We start from the raw sequence: 23,328 nt of genomic DNA, 5'->3' as shown, positions 1-23,328 counted from the left end.
GATTGGGACATAGTCCTAAACATATTTCAGTCAACTCGTAAAATCGGAGGAACTTCATAATACCGCTTTTCTCCCAGAACTCCAAAATACCAAGGAATTTTGCAGAAAAACTAAGTATACCTTGGTGGATGTTGAAACCAACATAGCAGTGGAATGTTGGCAGAGTAAAATTCTACAATTTTCTGCTGTGACAGAGAACCTAGAGACCAGTCTACAACTCTCAATGTACAGATGGGAAAACTGAGACTAGTCTAAGTCCACATAGTTAGTGGCAAAATTTAGAGTAAAACTCAGGTCTCTAGGCTGGTATTTATTTATTTATTTATTTATTTATTTAATTTACTTTTGAGACAGAGTCTTGATCTGTCACCCAGGGTGGAGTGCACTGGTGCGATCTTGGCTTGTTGCAGCCTCCGCCTCCTGGATTCAAGCGATTCTTGTGCCTCAGCCTCCTGAGTACTGGGATTACAGGCATGTGCAACCATGCTTAGCTAATTTTTGTATTTTTACTAGAGACCGGGTTTCACCATTTTGGCCAGGCTGGTCTGGAACTCCTGACCTCAAGTGATCCGCCCGCCTGGGCCTCCCAATGTGCTGGGATTACAGGCGTGAGCCACCACGCCTGGCCAGGCTGGTACTAATTTAACAGGCAGGGCCCCTGGTTATCTGCCACAAAAGCAGATTTTTTCAACCCAACTGTAACTGTTTCGATATGAGATATTTCCTCTGTAGCCCTGCTTCAGTGTCCAGTGTTTTACTAGGTTAGGTCCTGATTCACGGCAATAAAAATATACTTAAAATCGCATTTTCAGTTCACTGGATGACTACAATCAAGCTGCCACCCGCCGAGGGGAGCAAAATAAAATTCCTCTTGCAGTGAAGACACACCGCTTCCGGTCTGGTACAGAAGCCGGTTAGCAACCAGGAAATTGGCGGAACCTAGAGGCTGAACTCTTGCCCCTGGAGGGTTTGCTTTGTGAAAAGAACACTTCCGGCCGGTGAGTTTTTAACCCCGCATGTCATTAGGTCGGCTCCCAATTCTGACGTTCCGATTGGCCATGCTGACGCTGGAAGGCGGGCTTGCGTATGGGGTCACGCTCTCCTATTGGCTGCTGGTGCGGTGGCGGTTCGGAGTGAGGGTAGCACGTTGAGCTGAAGGCTGTGCGGAGCGGCGCGGCACAGAGCCTGGTGTTGAGCTCAGTATGTCGTGGGAATCCGGGGCCGGGCCAGGTCTAGGTTCCCAGGGGATGGATCTCGTGTGGAGTGCGTGGTACGGAAAGTGCGTTAAAGGGAAAGGGTCGTTGCCACTCTCGGCCCACGGCATCGTGGTCGCCTGGCTCAGCAGGGCCGAGTGGGACCAGGTGACGGTTTATCTGTTCTGTGACGACCATAAGTTGCAGCGGTACGCGCTTAACCGCATCACGGTGTGGAGGAGCAGGTAAGGTGGCGGGTTCGGCCCTTTTGCCTGCGTGCTGGTGGTGCTGCACCTCTTCCTTTGTCGAGTTTCTATAAGGCCCTGTTCTCCAGTCTTCCCCTAAGTCGCCTAAAGTTGTCCCTCTCCCAAATGCCTGGGGGAACGCGGCAGCCATCTCTTGCGCTAATCCCGTTAGCGGAATGGAAAGTAAGGGGTTGTGCCTCAACAATTCTCTTGTTATATCTGTGAGGTTTACCCATTACCTCCAAAAAGTGACCTTCTCCCAACTTGGAGAGGATGCCGGAGGGACTAGTGAGGCCTGAGCCAGGGCTTAAGGAGTAGATTAGTACCCTAGGGTAGATTTCCGATTCCAATGGGGAGGAAGTCTTGCCTGCAAGACAGTGTTTGAGTGGGGCGCCTCAGTCCAGTTGGTAAGATTGAGTTGGGAGCCGACTTACAAGGGATAAGGGGCTCCTCTAGCTCAATGAGTTGATTTGGGGGTGAAAGAAAGGGGTGTGTCCACACAACTGTTGATGGACAGTCTACCAGTTAGGTGTCCTGTATACGGCCTAGTCAGCTCCTCATGCCCTGTATACTGTTGGATCCCACAGACATTACCGTGTCTCCTCCCACCTTCTTGTTTTGTGTCTGTTCATGCTCTCTTGAACCAGAATATGATGGGTGTAGCCTGCAACAACCTAGGTTCTGAGGTGGAGGGTGGACCAGTGTAAGGGCTCTTTATGATGGTGCTGGACTGTGACCCTTTAGGTCAGGCAACGAACTCCCTCTGGCAGTGGCTTCTACTGCTGACCTGATACGCTGTAAGCTCTTGGATGTAACTGGTGGCTTGGGCACTGATGAACTTAGACTGCTCTATGGCATGGCATTGGTCAGGTAAGACCTGCATGGGGTAGGGGTGGAGGTTGGCTTTGGGGACTGGAGGCAGGGGAGGCATGTGATAAGCAAAACTTGGCTTCAGGTGTTACCTGAAGCAAAACCCTGCGTGTACCTCACTGTGGATCAGCCTGTGATTATTGCTTGACTTATCAGCTTTTGGTACCCTCGTCAACGCATTCCTCTTTTTCTTCCTTTTTCCTGAAAGCCTTCTCTTCCATTTTTCTTTCTATCTTGGAATGTGGAGGAAGGGATTCAGACCAGGTGATCTCTGTGGGTCTCTTGGTGGTCTGATATTTTTTCTTACCTTTGAATTCCTCACCCAGAGGAACTTGTCTGAATGGCTCAATGTCCTCGCCTGTGATTTAATGTGGACTTTCCAACCCTGTCCCTGTCTATTCCTAGCACTACCCTTTTCCCCTTCTCTCCCTCATGAACACTGAAAGATTGCTGAGTTATGGAAGTGGAGACATGGGCTGGGAATTCCTGACTTACAAAGTGACTCATAATGGTTCTAGCTGTATACACGTCGGAAAAAAAGGTTGCTACTGAGTTTTCATATCTGTCAAAGTCTTTGTTTATCTATTTCCCCTTGTCTGCCTTGAGATCCTCCCTTTCTCTTCTTATTTTCTCCATTGGTTAGCTGTGCTCCCCATTATCTGATGTAGTCCTTTGCAGCATTTATAACATATTATGTTCTAGCCTAATATGTTACATTATATCATGATTATTTATCCTAGACTGAACTGTTCAAGGCTAGAGCAGTGTCTTATTCATCTGTATGGCTTCATTATAGGGCAGACTCTCATTAAATGTTGGAATGGATGGAACTGTCCCTGCTCTGGCTGACACACCAGCTGTAGGAATAGGACAGGACAGTCGGTGGAAAAGTGGAAATGCAGGGTTTCAGTAACTCAGCAAAGTGTTTGGAATAAAATGGTTCCTTGGGCTGTGCCACTTATTTCTCCCTCAACTCCAGGTTTGTGAATCTTATCTCAGAGAGGAAGACAAAGTTTGCCAAGGTCCCCCTCAAGTGTCTGGCTCAAGAGGTGCGTATGATTCAGTGAACTTGCTCAATTCTGTCTCCAAGAGGGCTCACCAAATGGGGTGTGGGGTAATGTGGGCACACAGTCAGACTAGCTCATCCCATCACTACCAGCCAAGCCCAGCAAGAATCCCAGAGCCTCAGCTTCCAGCCTGAAGGAGGCACAGTTGCTCCCTTGCTCTCATATGACTGGTATCTCAGAGGGCTTGGCCTGCCCAGCTTGCTGGGAGGAGCCCAAATGTAGCACTGGGTGGGGACAGGAAAGAGGTGACAGTCACAGCGCCTGCCCTCAGGGAGCTGACAGTCTGAGAGAGGAGACAGCTCAGCCACTATGAGTCACTTTGTAAATCAGGAATTCCCATCCCATGTCTCTACTTCTGTAACTCAGACATTCCTACCCTGAGGAGTATGTGAACTGTGTAGAGGCCCAGAGGGCAGGCATGCTCTCAGTCATTAGCGCTTCCCGGAGGAGGTGTAGGAGGGAAGCAGGGGTAAAGGATACTCAGGGAGAAGGACAGGCTAGAGGGAGGCTGGAGAACGTGATTGTTAATGCTCATTCACAGGTATTTCTTTGTTGTAGAAGGGTGGTTGGTGGTTAGGGGAGGTGTGTGCCTTTTATGTTTCTGATTTTCTTTTCTTTTTTTGAGACAGAGTTTTGCTCTGTTGCCCAAGCTGGAGTGCAGTGGCGTGATCTTGGCTCACCACAATCTCCGCCTCCCAGGTTCAAGCAATTCTCGTGCCTCAGCCACCCGAGTAGCTGGGATTACATTTGTATTTTTGGTAGAGATGGGGTTTCACCATCTTGGCCAGGCTGGTCTCCAACTCCTGGCCTCAAGTGATCCACCTGCCCTGGGCTCCCAAAGTGCTGGGATTACAGGCATGAGCCACTGTGCCTGACCCACTTTTCTGATTTTCAATACCTCCTCCATAGAGCAGTAAAAAAAGAATAAGAAGAGCTGTTTTTTTTTCTTGGCTCTGTCACTGTGATTGGAATCTTCTTTCAGGACCTCAGTTTCTCTAGTTGTAAAATGGGGCAGGAGGTGGTCAGGATAATTAATCTCTGGCTCCCTTCCAGCTTTAATAATTATTTTCCAATTTCTGTACTCACACCCTCCCCTGTAATCAGGTAAATATTCCGGATTGGATTGTTGACCTTCGCCATGAGTTGACCCACAAGAAAATGCCCCATATAAATGACTGCCGCAGAGGTGAGTCCTCAGAGGTTATACCTATCACAGTTAAGCCCAGGGGCCTGGGCTTGGTGGCGCTGAGGGTAGAGGGATAGGCAGGAGGGTCTCCACCTGGAGTCAAGGCTGGGACTAGGGTGAAAGAAGTGAGGCCTCGCCTTGGGCACAACATTTAAAGTGGGGAGAAGTCAAAAGTTCCATAATCAAGATAAATAACATATTAATGTGGAAAAATTCATGATAAACATAATATCAAAACTTTAAGTAAAACGGGATTAGTATTACTGATTTCTCCTTTTGTTTCAGCTTCCAACATGGCTTGGCATATTTTGATACCTTGACTACAGAGGTTTTTTTGCCTGCCCTTAAGTTGTTTTTTGTTTGTTTGTTTGTTTTGAGACGAGTCTCACCCTGTTGCCCAGGCTGGAGTGCAGTGGCACGACCTTGGCTCACTGCAACCTCCACCTCTCGAGTTCAAGTGATTTTCCTGCCTCAGCCTCTTGAGTAGCTGGGTCTATAGACACATGCTACTATGTCTGATTAACTTTTTTTTTTTTTTTTTTTTGGAGACAGAGTCTCACTCTGTCACCCAGGCTGGAGTGCAGTGGCGCAATCTCAGTTCACTGCAACCTCCACCTCCTGGGTTCAAGTGATTCTCCTGCCTCCGCCTCCTGAGTAGCTGGGATTACAGGCACGCGCCTCCATGCCTGGCTAATTTTTTTTTTTTGTATTTTTAGTAGCGATGGGGTTTCACCATGTTGGTCAGGCTAGTCTCGAACTCCTGACCTCATGATCTGCCCGCCTCAGCCTCCCAAAGTGCTGGGATTACAGGCATGAGCCACTGCACCTGGCTGTATTTTTTTAGTAGAGTTGGGGCTTCATCATGTTGGACAGGCTGGTCTCAAACTCCTGACCTCAAGTGACCCGCTCACCTTGGCCTCCCAAAGTGCTGGGATTATAGGCGTGAACCACAGTGCCCGGCCACTCCCCTTAAATGTTGTTCCTCAGGTAGTGCCTCATTAGTCTCACATACCTCTCCATAGTTGAGGTGGGGAGGTTGCCAGGCATGAGCCATCAGCAGTGTCATGAACCCAAGGGTTCCTTGGACATCCACCCCATCCCGATTAAGAATCCTGGATTTAGCCTCACTCTTTGTGATGGGAAAACAGATCTAGAAAAGGGGAGACTTGGCCAAGGCCATGTAACTAGCTAATGGGGCTGATTCCTACTTCTGCCACTTACTAGCCCCTTAACTGTTTTTGGCATCTCGTCTCTAAGTCCAATAATAGGTTTTTTTTTTTCTAGAAAAAGTGCTGGTAAGCAGGATAAAGCAAAGAACAGGGGGATAACCCAGAGTGAAAGAGGCTGCTTCTGGATATTTGAGATTTGAACCTTGGAGCCAAGCCTTTTCCTGGGGCCTTCCTATAATACCCACAAGATGAGGCTGGAGGCCTGCTAGCTGCCTGCCTGATCCTGTGGCACTGCCTGCCTTCCCCCCTCTAGGCTGCTACTTTGTCCTGGATTGGCTCCAGAAGACCTATTGGTGCCGCCAACTGGAGAACAGCCTGAGAGAGACCTGGGAGTTGGAGGAGTTCAGGGAAGGGATAGAGGAAGAGGATCAAGAGGAAGATAAGAACATTGTTGTTGATGACATCACAGAACAGAAACCAGAGCCTCAGGATGATGGGAAAAGTACGGAGTCAGATGTAAAGGCCGATGGAGACAGCAAAGGCAGCGAAGAGGTGGATTCTCATTGCAAAAAGGCCCTGAGTCATAAAGAGCTATATGGTAGGTGTTTTGGAGGGCAGAAAGGGGCCCATGAGCCCAGAAGGCTCAGGCTTAGAGTTAACGCTGTTTATTTCCCTGGCTCAGCATTTCCTCTGGGGCTGTGGTGAATCTTAGCTTAAAAAATTACTGTCACAAACCATCCTCCTGGCTAGTTTCCATAGTATAATGGCTGTCACATTCGCCTCACAAACCATCTTGAGCCCTGTGAAGTAGTTGGGGAAGGAATTCTAGTTCCTCAATTACAACTCAAGAAATGAGGTGAGAGAGGCTCAGAATCCCATCAGGAGAAGGGGTCTGGGCTGGCAGTCCTATCTGTCTCCCCATTCTGTTTTCAGAAAGAGCCCGAGAACTGCTGGTATCATACGAAGAGGAGCAGTTTACGGTAAGAAAGTGCCCTGGACTTGGTGTGCTCTCATCTGCCCCAGCCATTTCTTCCCTCTTGCCAGCTACCTGAGAGAAGTCTTGAGAAGGAATTTGAAAGAAAAGTGACAAAGCGTGAGGGAACTTCTCGGAAAGAGAGAGGGGGGAACTAGGAAGGAGACAAGAGGAGCAGAGTCCAATTGGCTGATCCTCCACACCGATGGAAGGGAACAGATGATGAAGTTTGCGGATAATCTGCCCCACTGGGTGGTAGGGAACAACTGGGAATGGGTAGTTGCGCAGCCCTGCAATTCCGCAGCTGACCAGTAGATGGGGCCCAAGAGCTTCACTAAATCAGGTGAGCTGGAGGGGTGCTGTTTTTAGGGAGGTCACTCAGAAACCATTTAGCTCAGCCCTTCCTTTTCACAGATTAAAAATTGAAGCCATGGATGAGCGAAGGGACAGGCCCAAAGTCACATATACAGTTAATGATAGAACCAGGATTAGTACCTGGATCTCCCAGTTATCTTTCTTCTGTAACTCCTTGCCTCCCCTCATCTCTGGCCCTTTGGCCTAAGAGTCTCTATCTCCAGCCAAATTCCCCCATTGAACATCTCAGTATTTACCCACAGGAAATTCAGCTGGAGGAGGAAGGGAGGGAGAAGGAGGAGGAAGTCTCACATTTGAGAGTCAGGCTATTTTTAGTTGCAAGGCCAGTAGAGGAGTTGTGGGCCCACCCCTGCATGCCCTGCCCTGTCCCCTGCAGGGCAGTGCTGAGAGGTCCTATGGGAAGGGATCCTGGAGGGGTGGAGGTGGGTTGCTTGCCTGAACCAGCCTTCTGATGGGACCCTCTTTGCTGGCAGGTGCTGGAGAAATTTAGGTATTTACCTAAGGCCATTAAGGCGTGGAATAACCCGTCCCCACGTGTAGAATGTGTCCTGGCAGAGCTCAAGGGCGTTACATGCGAGAACAGGTGTGTAACTAGGTAACCGGGAGCTGCGTATTCTCTAGGATAGAGGGTAGCAGCCTCATTGAAATCGGTTTCCCTATCCTAGCTTGCCAACCTCTGCTGTACAAAATCCCAGGGATAATCCTGATCCCCTCCACAGTGACCCTACATTTGGCAGAACTGTCTGCCCTCAACCCTGCCAACTTCCAGGTGGGGGTTGCCTATACTAGAATGGCCAGAGGCAGGAATGCCCACTATCATCCATCTGCTGGCCAGCTGCTTTCCTGTCTGTCGGGTGGCATGTGGAGCTCTTGACAACTAGGAAAATCCCTTGATAATTACCACCTCACTCACTGCCTAGCCCTTGTCTAAGTTTGAGGTAAAAGATATATGTATGGTGGGCACTGCTAGTCTTGTCTTGTTTTTTTTTTTATTTTTATTTTTATTTTTTGAGAAAGTGTCTTGCTCTGTTACCCAGGCTGGAGTGCAGTGGTGCAGTCTCGGCTCACTGCAACCTCCACCTCCCGGGTTCAAGTGATTCTCATGCCTCAGCCACCAGAGTAGCTGGGACTACAGACGTGAGCCACCACACCTGGCTAGTTTTTGTATTTTCAGTGGAGACAGAGTTTCACCATGTTGGCGAGGCTGGTCTCAAACTCCTGGCCTCAAATGACCTGCCCTTCTGGACCTCCTAAAGTGCTGGGATTATAGGCATGAGCCACTGTGCCTGGCCTTTTCTCTTTTTTTACGATAGGGTCTTGCTCTGTCACCCAGGCTGGAGTGCAGTGGTGCGAACATAGTTAACTACAGCCTCAACCTCGCACACTCAAGAAATCCTCCCACCTCAGCCTCCTAAGTAGCTAGGACCAACAGGCATACAATACCATGTCTGGCTAATTTTATAATTTTTTGTAGAGATGGGGTCTCACCATGTTGCCCAGGCTGGTTTCAAGTTTTGGGATTCAAGAGATTGTCCTGCCTTGGCCTCCCAAAGTGCTGGGATCACAGGTATAAGCCACTGCAGCCGGCCTGGTCTTTTTTTTTTTTTTTTTTTTTTTTTTTTTGAGACAGAGTTTCGCTATTGCCCACGCTGCAGTGCAGTGGCACGATCTTGGCTCACTGCAACCTCCGCCTCCCGAGTTCAAGGGATTCTCCTGCCTCAGCCTCCCCGAGAAGCTGGGACTACAGGCACGTACCACCACACCTGGCTAATTTTTGTATTTTTAGTAGAGACGGGGTTTTGCCATGTTGGCCAGGCTGGTCTGGAACTCTTGACCTCAGGTGATCCACCTGCCTTGGCCTCCCAAAGTGCTGGGATTATAGATGTGAGCCACCACGCCCGTCCTGGTGTTTTCTTTTGAACTGCCATTGGAGAGTATTAGCATCCCTTGGATAGTCATGGTTAGGGGAATAGAGGCGGGACCTTCTCAGGGTCTGGCTCCTAGAGACTAAGTTCCTTGTCTCTCAAGTATGGCTGTGAGCCTTTGTTTCCAAAACAAAGTGCTCAGCTCAGTCCAGAGCAGGCGCATAGTATGTCTACCCATTCTTCTTTCCTCCCTAGCTCTTGGGGGCTTTCTACCTAAATTCAGCTGGAAGGGCTTTGGGGGACTTTCCGCTAAGAACCTGTGGAGGCAATGCTAAACCTCAGCTAGAGAGAAGTTGGAGAGTTTAGGTAGGTGGTGTAGGTAGCAGAGTAACCCTGGGTGAGAACTGCAGTGTAGGCTGGGATTGCCCCTGGAGTCTTCTCTTCATGTCCAGGATACTCGTTCCAAAAGTATTTTATCAGTGTTTGCCCAGCCTAGGTTTCTTGGCTGTACCCTTCAGCAAAAGGGTTGGTGGTGGCTTCATTAGCAGCTGGGAAAACTATGCCCCAAACACAGTAGTGTCTACCTGGTAATGCTGGAGAGAGGGATCTAAGTATGTCAATTTTCCAGGCATTAGGACAACTTGGGAGCTCTTTTTTCCACGTCTAGGCTTGGTCAGTTAGGAGAATGTCTATATCTGTTTAGTGTTGCTATAAAGGAATACCTGAGGCTGGGTAATTTTGAAGAAAAGAGGTTTGTTTGTCTCATGCTTCTGTATCCTGTATGAGAAGCATGGTGCCAGCATCTGCTTCTGGTTAGAGCTTCAGGCTGCTTCTTCCCCTCATGGCAGAAGGCAAAGGGGAGCCCACATGTACAGATATCAAATGGCAAGGTGGAGGGGGAGATGTCAGGCTCTTTTTTAACAACCAGCTCTTGCGGAAACTAATAGAACAAGAACTTAATACTGTGGGAACAGCACCAAGTCATTCATGAGGGATCCGACCCAATGACCCAAACCCCTTCTACAGGCACCAAGGTCAACATTGGGGATCAAATTTCAACATAAGATTTGGAGGGGACAAACATCCAAACTGTAGCAGAGAGCCTCTTGGGAAGCCACTAACTCTGGAGGAATCAGCTTGCTGTTGCTGGTGTAGGTTTGAGCTATTAACCCATTTATGCTGGAGGTTGCAATTTCTTTTTTTTTTTTTTTTTTTTGAAAAATCAGACCTTGGTGAAGACCTTGAGCAGTAGGATATAAATAACTCCCACAAGCTTAGCGTTCCAATAATGGAACACTAGGCATAAATGGGTTATTAGATAGGGATGAGAGATTACCCCTATAGCCTACTCCTGCAACCCCTCTAACTTTGTTCTGGGTTTTTAGAACCCCTAGTAATAAGGCCTATGGACCATATTTGGTCTAGCAGTTGGGTCCCCAAGGTTTCTACTTCTAGGATCTAAAAGAAGGTAGCCAGGGAGAAGAGAAGGGGTAGGGTACTGAAGAATGGTCAAGATAAACAGACTGCAAGAACTGAGTCTAAAAGCCCTTGACCCCATGATCCCAGGCATTTATTTCCTTCTGTGGATGTGGAACTTTTTCCTGTCTGTGTGTTGAAGTGTATTCAGACACTACTGCTCTCGTTAGGGGCCATAGATCAGCATTAGTGCTTGGTAAGCACTTGTTCAAAACCCACTGATCCCAGCCTCTAACCAGCCCCTGCCCGAGGAGGCTGAAGCCTAAGATCCAATTGTCAACTCCCTTCCTCCCCACTCCTACCCACCCACCACCCCTCTCCCTATGCTGCTTCAGCCACTTGAGCCAGAGGCATTAGCTGCTTTGGAGGTGGGTGGAGGAGTAGGAGAGGGTCTTCTGCCAGCATCGCTTTGCTAAACTAGTGTCCTCTTGTTCCAGGGAGGCTGTGCTGGATGCTTTTCTGGATGATGGCTTCCTTGTCCCCACATTTGAACAGTTGGCAGCTTTGCAGATAGAATATGAAGGTAGGGTTCTGGGGGCTCACTGCACCCTTAGGGTTCTGATTCCTGGGTGGAAACAGCTGGGGTGGGCTGGGGGGCCCTGGGTTGGGGTGTGAAGGCTGTTTCCTGCCATTCCATGGCCTCTGAAAGTCCCTCAGCCTTCCTGGCTGAGCAGAACAGGTAGCCTCACTGACAGTTGTGGGGCTGCCCTTAAGTGCTCTGGAATGGGGTGGGGTGGGATGGGGTGGGGTCGGGGAGTCTTAATGACATTATTGTGCCATGTTCGTTGTGATTTAGCTGCTAGCTAGAGAGCTAGAACAGCAGAATTGGAGGGGCCTTGTGAGGTCATCTAGTCCAACATCCTCATGTTACAGATGGTCAGACTGAGGTCCAGAGAGGGGAAGGTACTGACCCAAAGTCACACAGTGAGTTATTGACAAAGCTGAAGCTAGAACCAGATCTCTGTTTTGTTTATACTTTATTTTGAGTCAGTTGTTGGTTGCCAGATACTAACTGGTTTCTCTCTCCCCACTGTTCTGCTCTCCTCTTTCCTTTGTTCTGCGGTGGCAACTCTGTTGTTGGTGGGGGGCTTGGCTCATGCGCGCGCACACATTCTCTTGCTCTCACTCTCACTTCCTTTCTCTTGCTGTCTCTTGCTCTCTCTTTCGTGCTCTCCTGCTCTCTCTCTCCTATTGCCCCCCCAAATGGGTGTCCCTTACAAACCAGAAAACGTGGACTTGAATGACGTCATGGTGCCAAAGCCGTTCTCTCAGTTCTGGCAGCCCCTGCTCAGGGGCCTGCACTCCCAGAACTTCACGCAGGCCCTATTGGAGAGGATGCTCTCTGAACTGCCAGCCTTGGGGATCAGCGGGATCCGGCCTACCTACATCCTCAGATGGACCGTTGAACTGATCGTGGCCAACACCAAGACTGGTGAGGGAGACTAGCCCTAGCCCTAGGGCCTAAGGCAGCCCAGGCAGGAGCCTCTGCCACTGTCCTCAGCTCTCTGCTAAGAAGCACCAGGCAAACACCTCCCGTGTTAAAGGTTTAGGTTTGCCCAAGAGGGCCCCACGGCAGCAGTGGACAAATCTCCCTTTTCCTTTTCTTCTCAGAGCCAACTAAACTGGGCTGGGGCAAAGTGCCCTGAATTCTTTGAGCAGTTGGGAGGTATAGGTGGGGAGTCTGGGGGGATGGGGAGGGACAGAGCCAAACTTTCTGAGGTGAAATGTTGGGTGGGGGGCTCACTGCTTCCTTCTCCTTAGATCCTCTCTTCTCTCTCAGGACGGAATGCTCGCCGATTTTCTGCAGGCCAGTGGGAAGCAAGAAGGGGCTGGAGGCTGTTCAACTGCGCCGCCTCCCTTGACTGGCCCCGGATGGTTGAGTCCTGCTTGGGCTCACCTTGCTGGGCCAGCCCCCAACTCCTTCAGATGTAAGTCTCTTGAATTCCATCCGGTAAGAGGGTGAGGCCCTTCAAGCCTCAGGGCCACACTGCCCTAGAATGACTGAGTTAGAAGGGCCCTTTGGGGACAGTCTAGCCCAGTCTCACTCCCACTGACAGATGGGACAACTGAGTCCAGAGAGGGGAGGGGTAGGGTTTTCTTACCTAAGATCATACAGCTTAAGACCTGACTGAACTGAGTCCAGTGTGGGAATGGATAAGACAATCCCCCTAGAGTGCTTAGCACAGTGGCCTGCACAGAGTAAGTGCACAATAAATGGTAGCTGCTGTTTATTATTGAACCCAGGTCTTCTGACTCCAAGCCCAGTGCTGTTTCCTCTATTATCTTTCCAAAGTATACCTCTGATAGTTGCTTAGCAACCTTCAGTTGCTCCCTATTGCCTTCCTGTTAAGTCTAGGCTTCTTAGCCTGACATTCAAAGATCTTTCTGATTCTGGCCCAACTTACCATGGTAGCCATACCTCCTGTGAGTCTCCTTTACCCTATCCACCCTGGGTTCTATGGTCAAACTGAATATTGCACTGGTAAATACCTGTGGTTGTCTCCCTTTCCTTTTCTCTGTCATTTCCTGACCCTGAGCCACTTCCCTCATAATCATGGAAGCCTTTAGCACCTGATTCCCTTCTTGCTTTCTTGAGCAATATCTGTTTCATTTGGATGACTCATCTGACACTCTACAGCTCCTCAACTCCAGTGACTTTCATTCTCCACTACACTCAGCAACCCATTTCCATCATTCGGAGCTATTCCACCTCTGAAAGCTCACATCCCAGCATCCCACTCGGTGACCACCACTTCTCGTCCTTCTAGTTCTCACCCTTGCATCCCATGACATCTGCTCTTTGCCTGCATCCAGATCTCCATCCCTCCATTTCCTGCATCCCTTGACCTTGCTTCCCCTCTATCCTGTCTGTGGTTGCTCAGTTCGGCCACTCATCATCAGCACCTTCAGCTTTGCCCATCCTTTGGCCATATCTGACTTGCAAATCCCTGAGCTGGAATTGATCCTCCCCATTCTGCTTCCCCTGCTCCTCAGCCCGGGTAGCTGAGCTCTGCTGGAGAAAACCACATAGCCCTGCGGATTGCTGCCACTGCAGAGGTATGATTTTTAATCTCGGGCGAGGCCTCAGTTCTGCTTGTCTGAACTTTTACTTGTTTTCTGACCACTTTCTCTCCCATTTCCTCACTATTCTAAACCCTTACCGCTCACCTCAAGCCCCTCCCCCTCTCCCATTTCACCCTAGCTTCCTCGAGCACATGGAGGCATCCGGCAGGGCCCCCTCGACCTGAGGTCCAGCCCTCGTGAACTGATCTGCGGCTGCACTCAACCTTCTCGCCAGTCTCAGGATGAGGTGGCCTTGCCCCACCTCAAAGCCTGCTCCTCCACCTGTGCTCTGGAGCCACCTCTGCCAGCATCGCTGGGGCCTCACCCCAGCCTCTACCTTGCTCTGCTGGCTCTTGCTCTTCAACCTAGGAACGTGCCTGAGCTTTTCTCATCTTAAACAAAACAACAATAACAGCAACACAAGCAAAATCTCCTTTGACCCTGCATCCCTCTGTTGGGTTATCATCAGCTTATCATTCCCACCCTTCCCATCAAAACATCTCAAAAGAGTAGTGTACACTCAACACTCTCCATTTCCTCACTACCCTCTTACTCCTCAACCTGCTGCAATTTGACATTCACCCCCAGAGTTGCTTTGACCTCCTAATTACCAAATCAGTGGGCCCTTGTCAGTCTCTGTGTCTGCTGCATTGATGCTGTTTACCACCCCCTCCTCAAAAAATGCCTGTGCTTATTACTAGTTCCTATAAAGTGCTGAAACCCAAATCTGTCTAGCCCTGGCCCCTCCCCCAAGATTCAGCCTCCTGTACTCGACTGCATGTCAGACATCTCCCCTTGGATGGCCCACAGGCACCTTACTGTGACCAAAAGAGAATTGGTCGTCTCAGTCCCCATCTCAACTCTAAAGTGATCTTCCTCCTCTGTTCCCTATCTCACTTGGTGGCGGCACCATCTACCCTGTCCTGTTGACTCTCGAATACTTCCCAAATCTGAGGTTTTGTGTTGCCGTGTCTACTTCCCTTAGTGTCTCCTTCCCTCTATCAGACTAAGCTTTTCAAGGGCAAGGACTCTACATCAGCTGTCCGTGCCCCAGCACACCACACAAGTCTAGGCACCAAACAGGCCTCAGTAAATGTCGTTGAATTGAACCGTGCTCTGCTCTCTCATTCCCAGCAGTGCTGTCCTTGGTGGGAGCTGACCCAGTGCCTGGGGAATGAATGAAGTGGGAGTCTGGATGCCAAGACCCTCTTAGTCCCTGATCCCCCTATTGAGTCCAAAAGTCTTTCTTTAACCCTGATGGCATTTGGGACACAGAGGTATTTGTAAGGTTTTAAAAGTGGCTTTGTAGACAAAGTCAGTCAAGGCAAGACTTCCAGGAGTTGGAACTGAACAGCCACATTGCCAGATGTGTGCTCCAGACTAGAAGTGATGTGGATGGGTGGGCAATTGGGAGGAGAACCAAAAGGGCCTGGATGAGTCAGAGTTTCAAGAGGAGGCATTTGAACAATTCAAGCAGGAGAAAGAATAAAGCAAGTTTCAAAGTCCAGAAGGAACATGGCATGTGTATATAATGGGAGGGAGGGAGTGACAAGAGCAGCATGGAGAGGTTTGGATAGGTGGCCTTCAAGGTACTTTCCAATCCTAAGTGCCTGCAGAGTGGAAGCTGCTGGTCTTGGAGAAGTCTGGACCACAGAGATCTTCTCCCAACCCAAGCATACCAGAGGGATGCGACACATGCCAGCAGTAACAGCGGCTCACTTGGGTACGATTTCTTGTGCACAGATCCTGCCTTTCCCAGATAAGCAGTGAATCTAGTCCTAATCACCCCGTTACACAGAGTGGGGAACAGAGGGGGTTTGCCCAGGTATTATGCTGCAAGTCAGAGCTGGGGCCAGAATCCAGATAGCCTGTCCTTAGTCCCATGCTCTTCTGTAATACTCCACTAGATTGTATTATTGCAGAAAGCATCTGTTAAACACAGAACTTGGCTTTTGTTTTCCCCAGAGAAAAAATAAAAGATACTATTGGAAATTAAGTGTCAGGCATGGTGCTGTGTTTTTTTGTAGAGGTTAACTTCATTTACTTTGACACAGCAGTCTTGGGAGGTGGAAGTATTATATATTATACCCTATTTGACAGATAAGACATTGAGGCTCTAAGGAGTGATGGGACTTATCTAATAGCTACACATTTGTTGATGGTGGGACAGGGATCTTGGCCCAGGTGGTGTGAGCCCAAAGTCCACCTTCATTCCATCAGCCTGAATCTGTGACCTTCTCAGTCCTGAGCTATGACCAGACACACTCGAGGAAGGGGGTGTATTTTAAGATTCGCATCACCCCCGCACCTTAGTGGTCAGACTAATGGTTCGAGATAGCAGGTGGGTAATCATAAGCAGGGCTGATAAGGCATTTTGCCAGTATCAAGTGTCTGGGAATATTTATTATTAATCACACTAATGGACCACCATGAGAGGACAAAGTTTCTCTCTGGCTTTTCATCTGATTAGAGCTGGAAGCTTTTCAAGCACTTTCTCCAGCCAGCCAATATCAATTTAATTTGAGCCACTATTGTCTTGGAATATGAAATTGCCTCCATAGACAGGATCTCCAGTGAAGTCATCAGCCCCCCAGCCCTGCCCCCACTGACCAGTCACCCTGCATATGTGACCAGTCTGCATGTGTCCAGAGAGAAAACAGCCTGCTGAGCTCATGGCCCGTCTGTGAACCATCCGCATCCATCTGTGACCGGGTGCCTGTTAGGTGCCAGGGTCTATGAGAGGCTCTGTGAGGGGTGCTCACCCTCCTCTCCCCTCGAGCTCCCCTTCCCAGCAGCTCTGTATCTGTTGGTGGTTTTGCTGTTGGCGCCGTCTTTTGTGTGCACAGTGTCATCATCTTTAACTCTGCCTGACCCCTGCCATCAGTCACCAAGCCCTGCTCTCTGTCTGTCTGTGTGTCCTTCACAGCTTCACTCCCTCCCATCTCCACTGCCAGTGCCCCAGGTCAGCCCTCCCCGACTCTGGCCTCAACTGTCGGAACAGGCTCCTCCCTGGTCTCCCTGCCTCCAGGCTGCCTGTCCAGGCCAGCCTCCACATGGTCACTTGGTGATCTTCAGAAACATAGCCTTCATGTGTACTCAGAATTGGCAGGTGAACCCTCACACACACACCAATGCACACACTTACCTTCCCAGCCCTCTCTTCCTCCCACGGCTCCTCAGCACAGGCCGTGCCCTCTAGCTGGGCTACTCACTGCACGCAGCAGCACCATGTGCTTGCTCTTGTCTCTGGGCTTCCCGGGCCCTACCTCCTGCACGAAGCCCTCCCTTGGTCTTTCCTGCCCTCGTGCTCTCTGTCTCCCTCAGCCCCGCAGTGCCTGCAGTAGGTTCGCAGTGCTCATCTGGCCTCCCTCCCACATCCTGCTTTGTCTTGTCAGCCGCTGCTTTTTTTTTCTTTTCCTCCATTCCAGGCTGGGCTGTAGCTGCTCCCATAAAGGGATCACAGTTTGTGTTCCATGCAGAAGGAGCACAGAACACTTCCAGGCATATCCTTGGAGCTCAAGACAGGTTGCTCAGCTAGGCCAGAGAAGAGAGGGATCTGTTCATTTCCAGCCCTGCAGGCCTGTTGGCTGTTTTGTGCATTTATGTAGCTTTTAAGTGCAGACTAATAGCTATCATTTATTGCATGCCCACTATGTGCCAGGCACTGTGCCAGGCATTCTATGTGAGCTTTCTTATTTACTCCTCCCAACAATCCTATACATTAGGTATCATTATTGTCCTCATTTTACCTGAGAATGGAAGTGAGGCACAGAGATGAACCACAGAGCTTGTTCTGGGTCCATGGTCCTGTTGTTTCTATGTTCTGTCTGCTCTACTACACTGCCTTTCAGAGGCAGGTCTGGAAGTTCAGAGACCAAGTTCAAACCCTGGAGTGTTGGGGTATGAAGTGGCTTGAGATTTTGAATCTTTCCTACCCCATCCCTCCCTTTGCTCAGCATCTTCAAAGCCATGGGGCAGGGCCTGCCAGACGAGGAGCAGGAGAAGCTGCTGCGCATCTGTTCCATTTATACCCAGAGTGGAGAAAACAGCCTGGTGCAGGAGGGCTCTGAGGCCTCCCCCATTGGGAAGTCTCCATATACACTAGACAGCCTGTATTGGAGCGTCAAGCCAGCCAGCTCCAGCTTCGGGTCTGAAGCAAAGGCCCAGCAACAGGAGGAGCAGGGCAGTGTTAATGATGTCAAGGAAGAGGAGAAGGAGGAGAAAGAGGTCTTGCCAGACCAGGTAGAGGAGGAGGAAGAAAATGATGACCAAGAGGAGGAAGAGGAGGATGAAGATGATGATGAAGATGATGAAGAGGAAGACAGAATGGAGGTGGGGCCTTTCTCTACAGGGCAAGAGTCCCCTACTGCCGAGAATGCTAGGCTTCTGGCCCAGAAAAGAGGAGCTTTGCAGGGCTCTGCATGGCAGGTTAGCTCAGGTAAGAACTACTTTGTCCCCACATGGACTTCTTTTCTCTTTGGCTGGCTCTTGAGGCTTCCCTCTACCCTAGGAAGAGATGGAAAGTAGCAGGAGGTAGCCAATGTGAGGCAAGCCTGGAAGGCAGCCTGGTGCATAGATGACAGCTGGCTTCCCCCACCTCTTAGGATGGAGCCTGTGAGTGCCAGGGACCACTGTCAGGCTGCTGGCTACCTCACATAAGAGCACATTCTGAGAGGATGACATGGGTGTGAGCCCTGGGCAGTAACATAGAGGCAGAAGATAGCAAGAAGTAGGGAGTGTGTACATATATGGTTCTGCACGTGTTTTTCACTTGCAGTGAGACAGTGCTTTCTGTGTATGTGTGTGTGTGCCTTGAGGCTGGCTGGTGGTGAGACAAGATTTTGCTGTGTGTATTAGAAAGAAGGAACCTAGGAGACCGGGCGTGGTGGCTCACGCCTGTAATCCCAGCACTTTGGGAGGCCGAGGCGGGCGGATCACGAGGTCAGGAGATCGAGACCATCCTGGCTAACATGGTGAAACCATGTCTCTACTAAAAATACACAAAAAAAATTAGCCGGGCGTGGTGGCGGGCGCCTGTAGTCCCAGCTACTCGGGAGGCTGAGGCAGGAGAATGGCGTGAACCCAGGAGGTGGAGCTTGCAGTGAGCCGAGATCGCGCCACTGCACTTCAGCCTGGGCGACAGAGCACGACTCCGTCTCAAAAAAAAAAAAAAAAAAGAAAGAAAGAAGGAACCTAGGGCATTAAGTCAGAGAAACAGGAAGTGAGATCACAAGACAGAATAAGGAATGCTGTGATTTTTAGGTGAGCACACAAATTAGTGAGGCCAAAGCTAGGAAGAGGCTGCAGGGAGGGTTAGTGATAGGGATCTGCTCTTCCTTTTGAGTACCCTTGCTTAGGTTAATGAACAGGAACCTCGGAGGCCGGAACACACAGAAGGGATGACAGAACAGTGTGGTGTCTGTGTGCTGAAGCCTGGGGAGGGAGGGAGAACAGCTGGGCCTGTGTGATGTGGGGTGTGCAGTGGCAGAGAGTGAGAGGGGAGGCAGTGAATGAGTTTATAGAGAAAGATACTATGGCCTTTGTTTGTCCTTGTATGGACAGGGTGGAAGGGCTGGAACATAAAACATAAAGTCTGTCTCTCTGTGTGTGTGTATGGGCATGTTCCTGTACCTGCTGGTCAAACCGTAGCCCAATGACAAATAACTTAGGGCAAGGAGGGCTGTGTTGGGGGGTCTTTGTAAATATTGAAAGGGAGGGGCATTGACATAAGCAGAATTGTGTGTGCGTGTGTGCGTGTGTGCGTGTGTGTGTGTGTGTGTGTGTGTGTATAGGAAAAAGGGAAAAGTAGGGGCAGTTAAGTCATGGCCAAGCAGGCTGTCATACAGCTTTGTGAAGAGGAGGCAGGGTTGCTGAAATCCATCAGGGCTAATAGGTAATCTGTGTGAGAGAGAAGTGATAGCATTGAGGTTGGTGGCTATGGAGGGGTAGTGGGAACAGGCAGTGAGATATAGCCATCCAGAGATGGCCTGTATGTTCACGCCGTCACTGGGGACATGTACAAGGGTATCAGGCTAAAGAGGCAGGGGTAGTGATGTAGACAGCATTGGCGATATTAGTGATGACAGAGAGATGATCGGGTCAGTGACAGAGCCTATGTAGGTAGTGGCCCCTGTGCACGAAGGTGTCTCTGTATCATGGAGTAATGCAGGACATTAAGACAGGCATAACTTCCAGTAAGAGAGCCAGGGGAGGGGGATGGACAAGTAGAGGAACAGTCCTTCCTGAGGAGCTCTGGGTTACATAAAAAGCTGGTCCAGGGTTGACACATTATAGAATGCCAGGGGCATTATGACAGGGAGAATTCTTTGAGTACCAGGGAGATGCAGAAGGCCAGAAATGGAATCTACATGGAATGCACCAGTGAAGGCTTCATTTGAAAACACTGAATGCACTTGTGGAAGGATGGGGAGGGACATTTAATATAATACTGTGTGGTAGGTGTCTCAGTGATAGGACAGAGAGGGATGGGGGATATTCGGCATCCCCATTCTAAAGTGGAGCATCTGTATATGGGGGGATGTGAGTTGTGAATGTGGAAAGTCTAGAACATTAACTCTTTCCCTTTCTCCTTTGCCATTGCTCCTTCTGTGTGTACACATGTGTGGGGAGGTAGGGACAGGAAGATTCCTGGTTGTATGCCAGTGAATGAGGGGTGTGGGAGGCAGGGAGTGAACAGGACAGTCACTGAGTGAAGGACTTGTGTATGTGTGCTTCTGTATACATATTTGGGTGGCTGTGAGGGGTGGGATGTGTGGTGAGACAGCCGTTCCCTAGAAAAGGGGTGTACCTTGTGCATCTTGGGGCAAGAACTGCAGGGGGCAGGAGAACACACTATCTCAGGGAGTCCACCCTGAGTTGGGCATGGGGGTGTGTGTGTATCTCTGCATTAAGAAAATATGTGGTATTCAAACAGGCAGGGGAGTGTGTGTGTAGATTTGTAGGAAATCTAGGTCATTCAGCTACTCTGAGGTACTGGTGGGTTTGGGGTTTGAGGGGGAGGTGCTTTGGGAATTCTGGGACATCCAGACCCTCCATGATGTGTCCCTGTGTGTGTGTCTACAGACAGGGAAATAGGGGTGAAGATGAAAAGTTGAAGCAGTGATACAGCCTGGTCAGAAGTTGTTGTTTGTGTCCGTGTGGAACATGCCTGGGGAAGTAGGAAAAGAGCAAAGAGGGACAAAAATGTCTGTAGTTGTATACTTGTATATGTAAGCACATAGAGGGGGAGAAGGACCATAAAGAATGTGTGGTGAAGCACTCTGGTGGAGAGGGGCTCATGAGAAGTGATACCGAGAGCAGTGAAGCTGGAGATCCTGAGAGAGCCCACCTGTGCTAAGTGGGGTGGGTGGATGGACAGGGTGAGCAGGCCTGTGCACCAGTCGGAGAACCAGCTCATCAGCCCAGTCTTGCCACTTCCCTTTGCTCCACAGAAGACGTGCGATGGGAGACATTTCCCCTAGGCCGAATGCCAGGTCAGACCGAGGACCCAGCAGAGCTCATGCTGGAGAATTATGACACCATGTATCTTTTGGACCAGCCTGTGCTAGAGCAGCGGCTGGAACCCTCAACATGCAAGACTGAGTGAGTGCCCATGGCAACAGGATTTCTCACCCCCTTTCTCTGCCACCTGTGGGAGGGAGAGAAGACAAGGTGAGGTGGGTGGGGGAGGTAGCTGTCCCCAGTCAGGGCCTAAATGAGTGAAGTGTAAGCCCCAGTCCCTGGCTGGGCCCTTGCCAGCTCTCCCTGTCCCTACTGTGGGGAGCCAGTGAAGTAGCCACACACAGCTGGGCTTGGCATCCCTCTCAGATTGCATTCAGTTTGTGCTTATGGATGGACGTGTGTGTGTGTGTGTGTGTGTGTGTGTGTGTGTGCAGGCACACACACACATTTTGGGAGGAGAAGGGTCCATAGCTTTCAGCAGATTCTCTTAACTGGTCCACCACTCCTAAAAAGTCAAAAATAGATGCTCTCATCCAGCTTTTTCACGTTACTGAGGAGAAAACTGAGGCCCAGAAAGGGGAAGGGATTTGTCTAATGGTGCATAGAGTAATCAGTAGGCCTCCCCACACTGTCCAGGCACCTTGGTAGCAAGGCCTGCACAGGGCTTCATGCTCTCCCTCAAAACTTGCCTCTGGATCACAGGCGTGGGAGCCCTTGGGTCACCAGGGAGCCAGGAACCAAGCAGCCCTTGCTGAGGGGCTATGCTAGTAACACAAAGGAGCCCATCCAAAGGGCCTGTACATCCCAGAATGCTGGGCCATTCTGACCAGATAACCCTGTGAGTACTAGAGAGGAACCCCTGCGGGCCCCTGAAACTAAATCTTTCCCTTTGCTGCCTGCCCACTCCCTGGGAGATGAACCCCTCTTCATCTGGGCATTCTGGGAAAGGGCTATAGAATCCAGGGGCCCCAGAAGCAGGCCAGACCCAAGGCAATGCCATGGACTCTGTCCAAGGCCATGGGCCAGCAGGCCTCTTGGAGAAGAGAGGTGGCAGCTGGGGAAGCCAGGAGATCTGTAGTTGGGAGTGGGATTCACATGTCTGAGAGAGGTGCCCTTACCCCTCCTTCCCAACCAGCCTGGCCCTGGGTAAGGATGGCTTATTGAGTACCATGGATAGCAAGGGTGAAGTGTGGGCAGCTGGAGCTGTTCAGTCAAGAAGGAAGCTGATTCAGCCCAGCTCCCACACCCACTGTAGTAGGGACGTTTCCTTTGCTGTGGAGGGGCATGCCCACCCCTGCTTCTTGTCTCAGCTCCACCCCTGACTTGGCTATGTGGCCTTGGGCAAGTCCATTCCCATCTCTGGGCCTCAGTTAACTTGTCTGTAAGATTGTGGGTGATGGGAGGTGGTGGAACTAGATTATCCGTAAGGGTTCTTTCAGCTGCAGTAGTGTAACCATGGATCTGCCTGAGGGTAGGGTGATGGCTTTGCTCTCAGCTGTCACCCTCACCCAGTTGGAAGGACCTTGACTTGCGGGAAGCAGGGGAAGCAAGAGTGTTATGAGCAGGGCCAGGGAGAAGGAGGGCAGAGCCACCCTCCCTAAAGCAATCTTGCAATCGTGGGCCTAGTCTTATAGCCCAAGCCTGGCCTTGGGCCCCTTAACCAGCTGTTGGGTGTGGGAGCGATCCAGGCCCCCAAGCTCTAAGGCCTTGAAAGGATGTCCTGTTAAGGCAGCTACTTTCAATGTCTTGGGAGTCAGGTTATGTGGGGCCCCCTCCCCTACCTCAACCCAAACAGCTCTGCTTTAATCTGGTTTATCTACTAGGGCTCTGCATAAAGCTTCATTTGAAAAGTTCTTGCCTCCTTCCCTCCCTTCCTCAACTGAGGAGAGGGCCAAGTCAACCCTGGGGCCCACACGAAGTCATTTCTCGGATTTGCTCCAGTCTCTTTGTAAAGCCAGGCAGGAGAGTGGGCCCATCCCACAGATACACACATGTCAAGCACTCTTGGCCCCTCCAGAGCCTAAAGCTGCCTCCTTCCCTGACTGACCTCCCACTCTCTCCTCAGCACCTTGGGCCTGAGCTGTGGTGTCGGCAGTGGCAACTGCAGCAACAGCAGCAGCAGCAACTTCGAGGGCCTTCTCTGGAGCCAGGGGCAGCTGCATGGGCTCAAAACTGGCCTGCAGCTCTTCTGATGGCCATCCCTGGTGCAAGTGTTCATCCAGCCGTGCCAGGGCAACAGCCCACCCCCTAGTACAACTGATGCTCCCTGAGACAACCTGGGAGACAGCCTGGATCAGCCACATCAACTCAGTTGTCCACCACAGGGGAATTTTGAATGTCTTTTGTTTTTGTTTTGTTTTGAAAAATAATAAACAGGCAACTGTA

The 23,328-nt window shown here is 50.3% G+C and overlaps 1 protein-coding gene across 13 annotated transcripts; it reads left to right on the top strand.

Moving 5' to 3' along the window:
- Window positions 1-1,039: 1,039 nt before the first annotated feature.
- LAS1L (LAS1 like ribosome biogenesis factor) lies at window positions 1,040-23,328 on the top strand. Of its 13 annotated transcripts, XR_010154634.1 has the most exons (16): window positions 1,115-1,438; window positions 2,183-2,308; window positions 3,288-3,357; window positions 4,480-4,561; window positions 6,044-6,328; window positions 6,664-6,710; window positions 7,552-7,661; window positions 10,857-10,942; window positions 11,293-11,343; window positions 11,645-11,851; window positions 12,200-12,347; window positions 13,414-13,476; window positions 13,622-15,205; window positions 17,439-17,920; window positions 20,934-21,084; window positions 23,009-23,328. XR_010154634.1 is itself a non-coding variant. In XM_016943713.2 (14 exons), the coding sequence occupies exons 1-14, from the start codon at window positions 1,203-1,205 to the stop codon at window positions 23,133-23,135; spliced, it is 2,208 nt and encodes a 735-aa protein (XP_016799202.1). In that variant the 5' UTR covers window positions 1,040-1,202; the 3' UTR covers window positions 23,136-23,328. The 13 variants fall into 13 exon arrangements, 7 of the variants coding, with proteins under 7 accessions (XP_016799202.1, XP_054532361.1, XP_016799204.1 ...); XR_010154635.1 differs by lacking the exon at window positions 11,293-11,343 and having other exon boundaries at window positions 1,095-1,438; XR_010154632.1 differs by lacking the exon at window positions 13,414-13,476 and having other exon boundaries at window positions 1,114-1,438; window positions 15,090-15,205; window positions 20,937-21,084.

The sequence above is a fragment of the Pan troglodytes genome, chromosome X, assembly GCF_028858775.2.
Source record: "Pan troglodytes isolate AG18354 chromosome X, NHGRI_mPanTro3-v2.0_pri, whole genome shotgun sequence".
Taxonomy (NCBI): domain Eukaryota; kingdom Metazoa; phylum Chordata; class Mammalia; order Primates; family Hominidae; genus Pan; species Pan troglodytes.
Note: the sequence above shows the minus strand (reverse complement) of the source record. Positions and strands in the feature narration are given on the sequence as shown.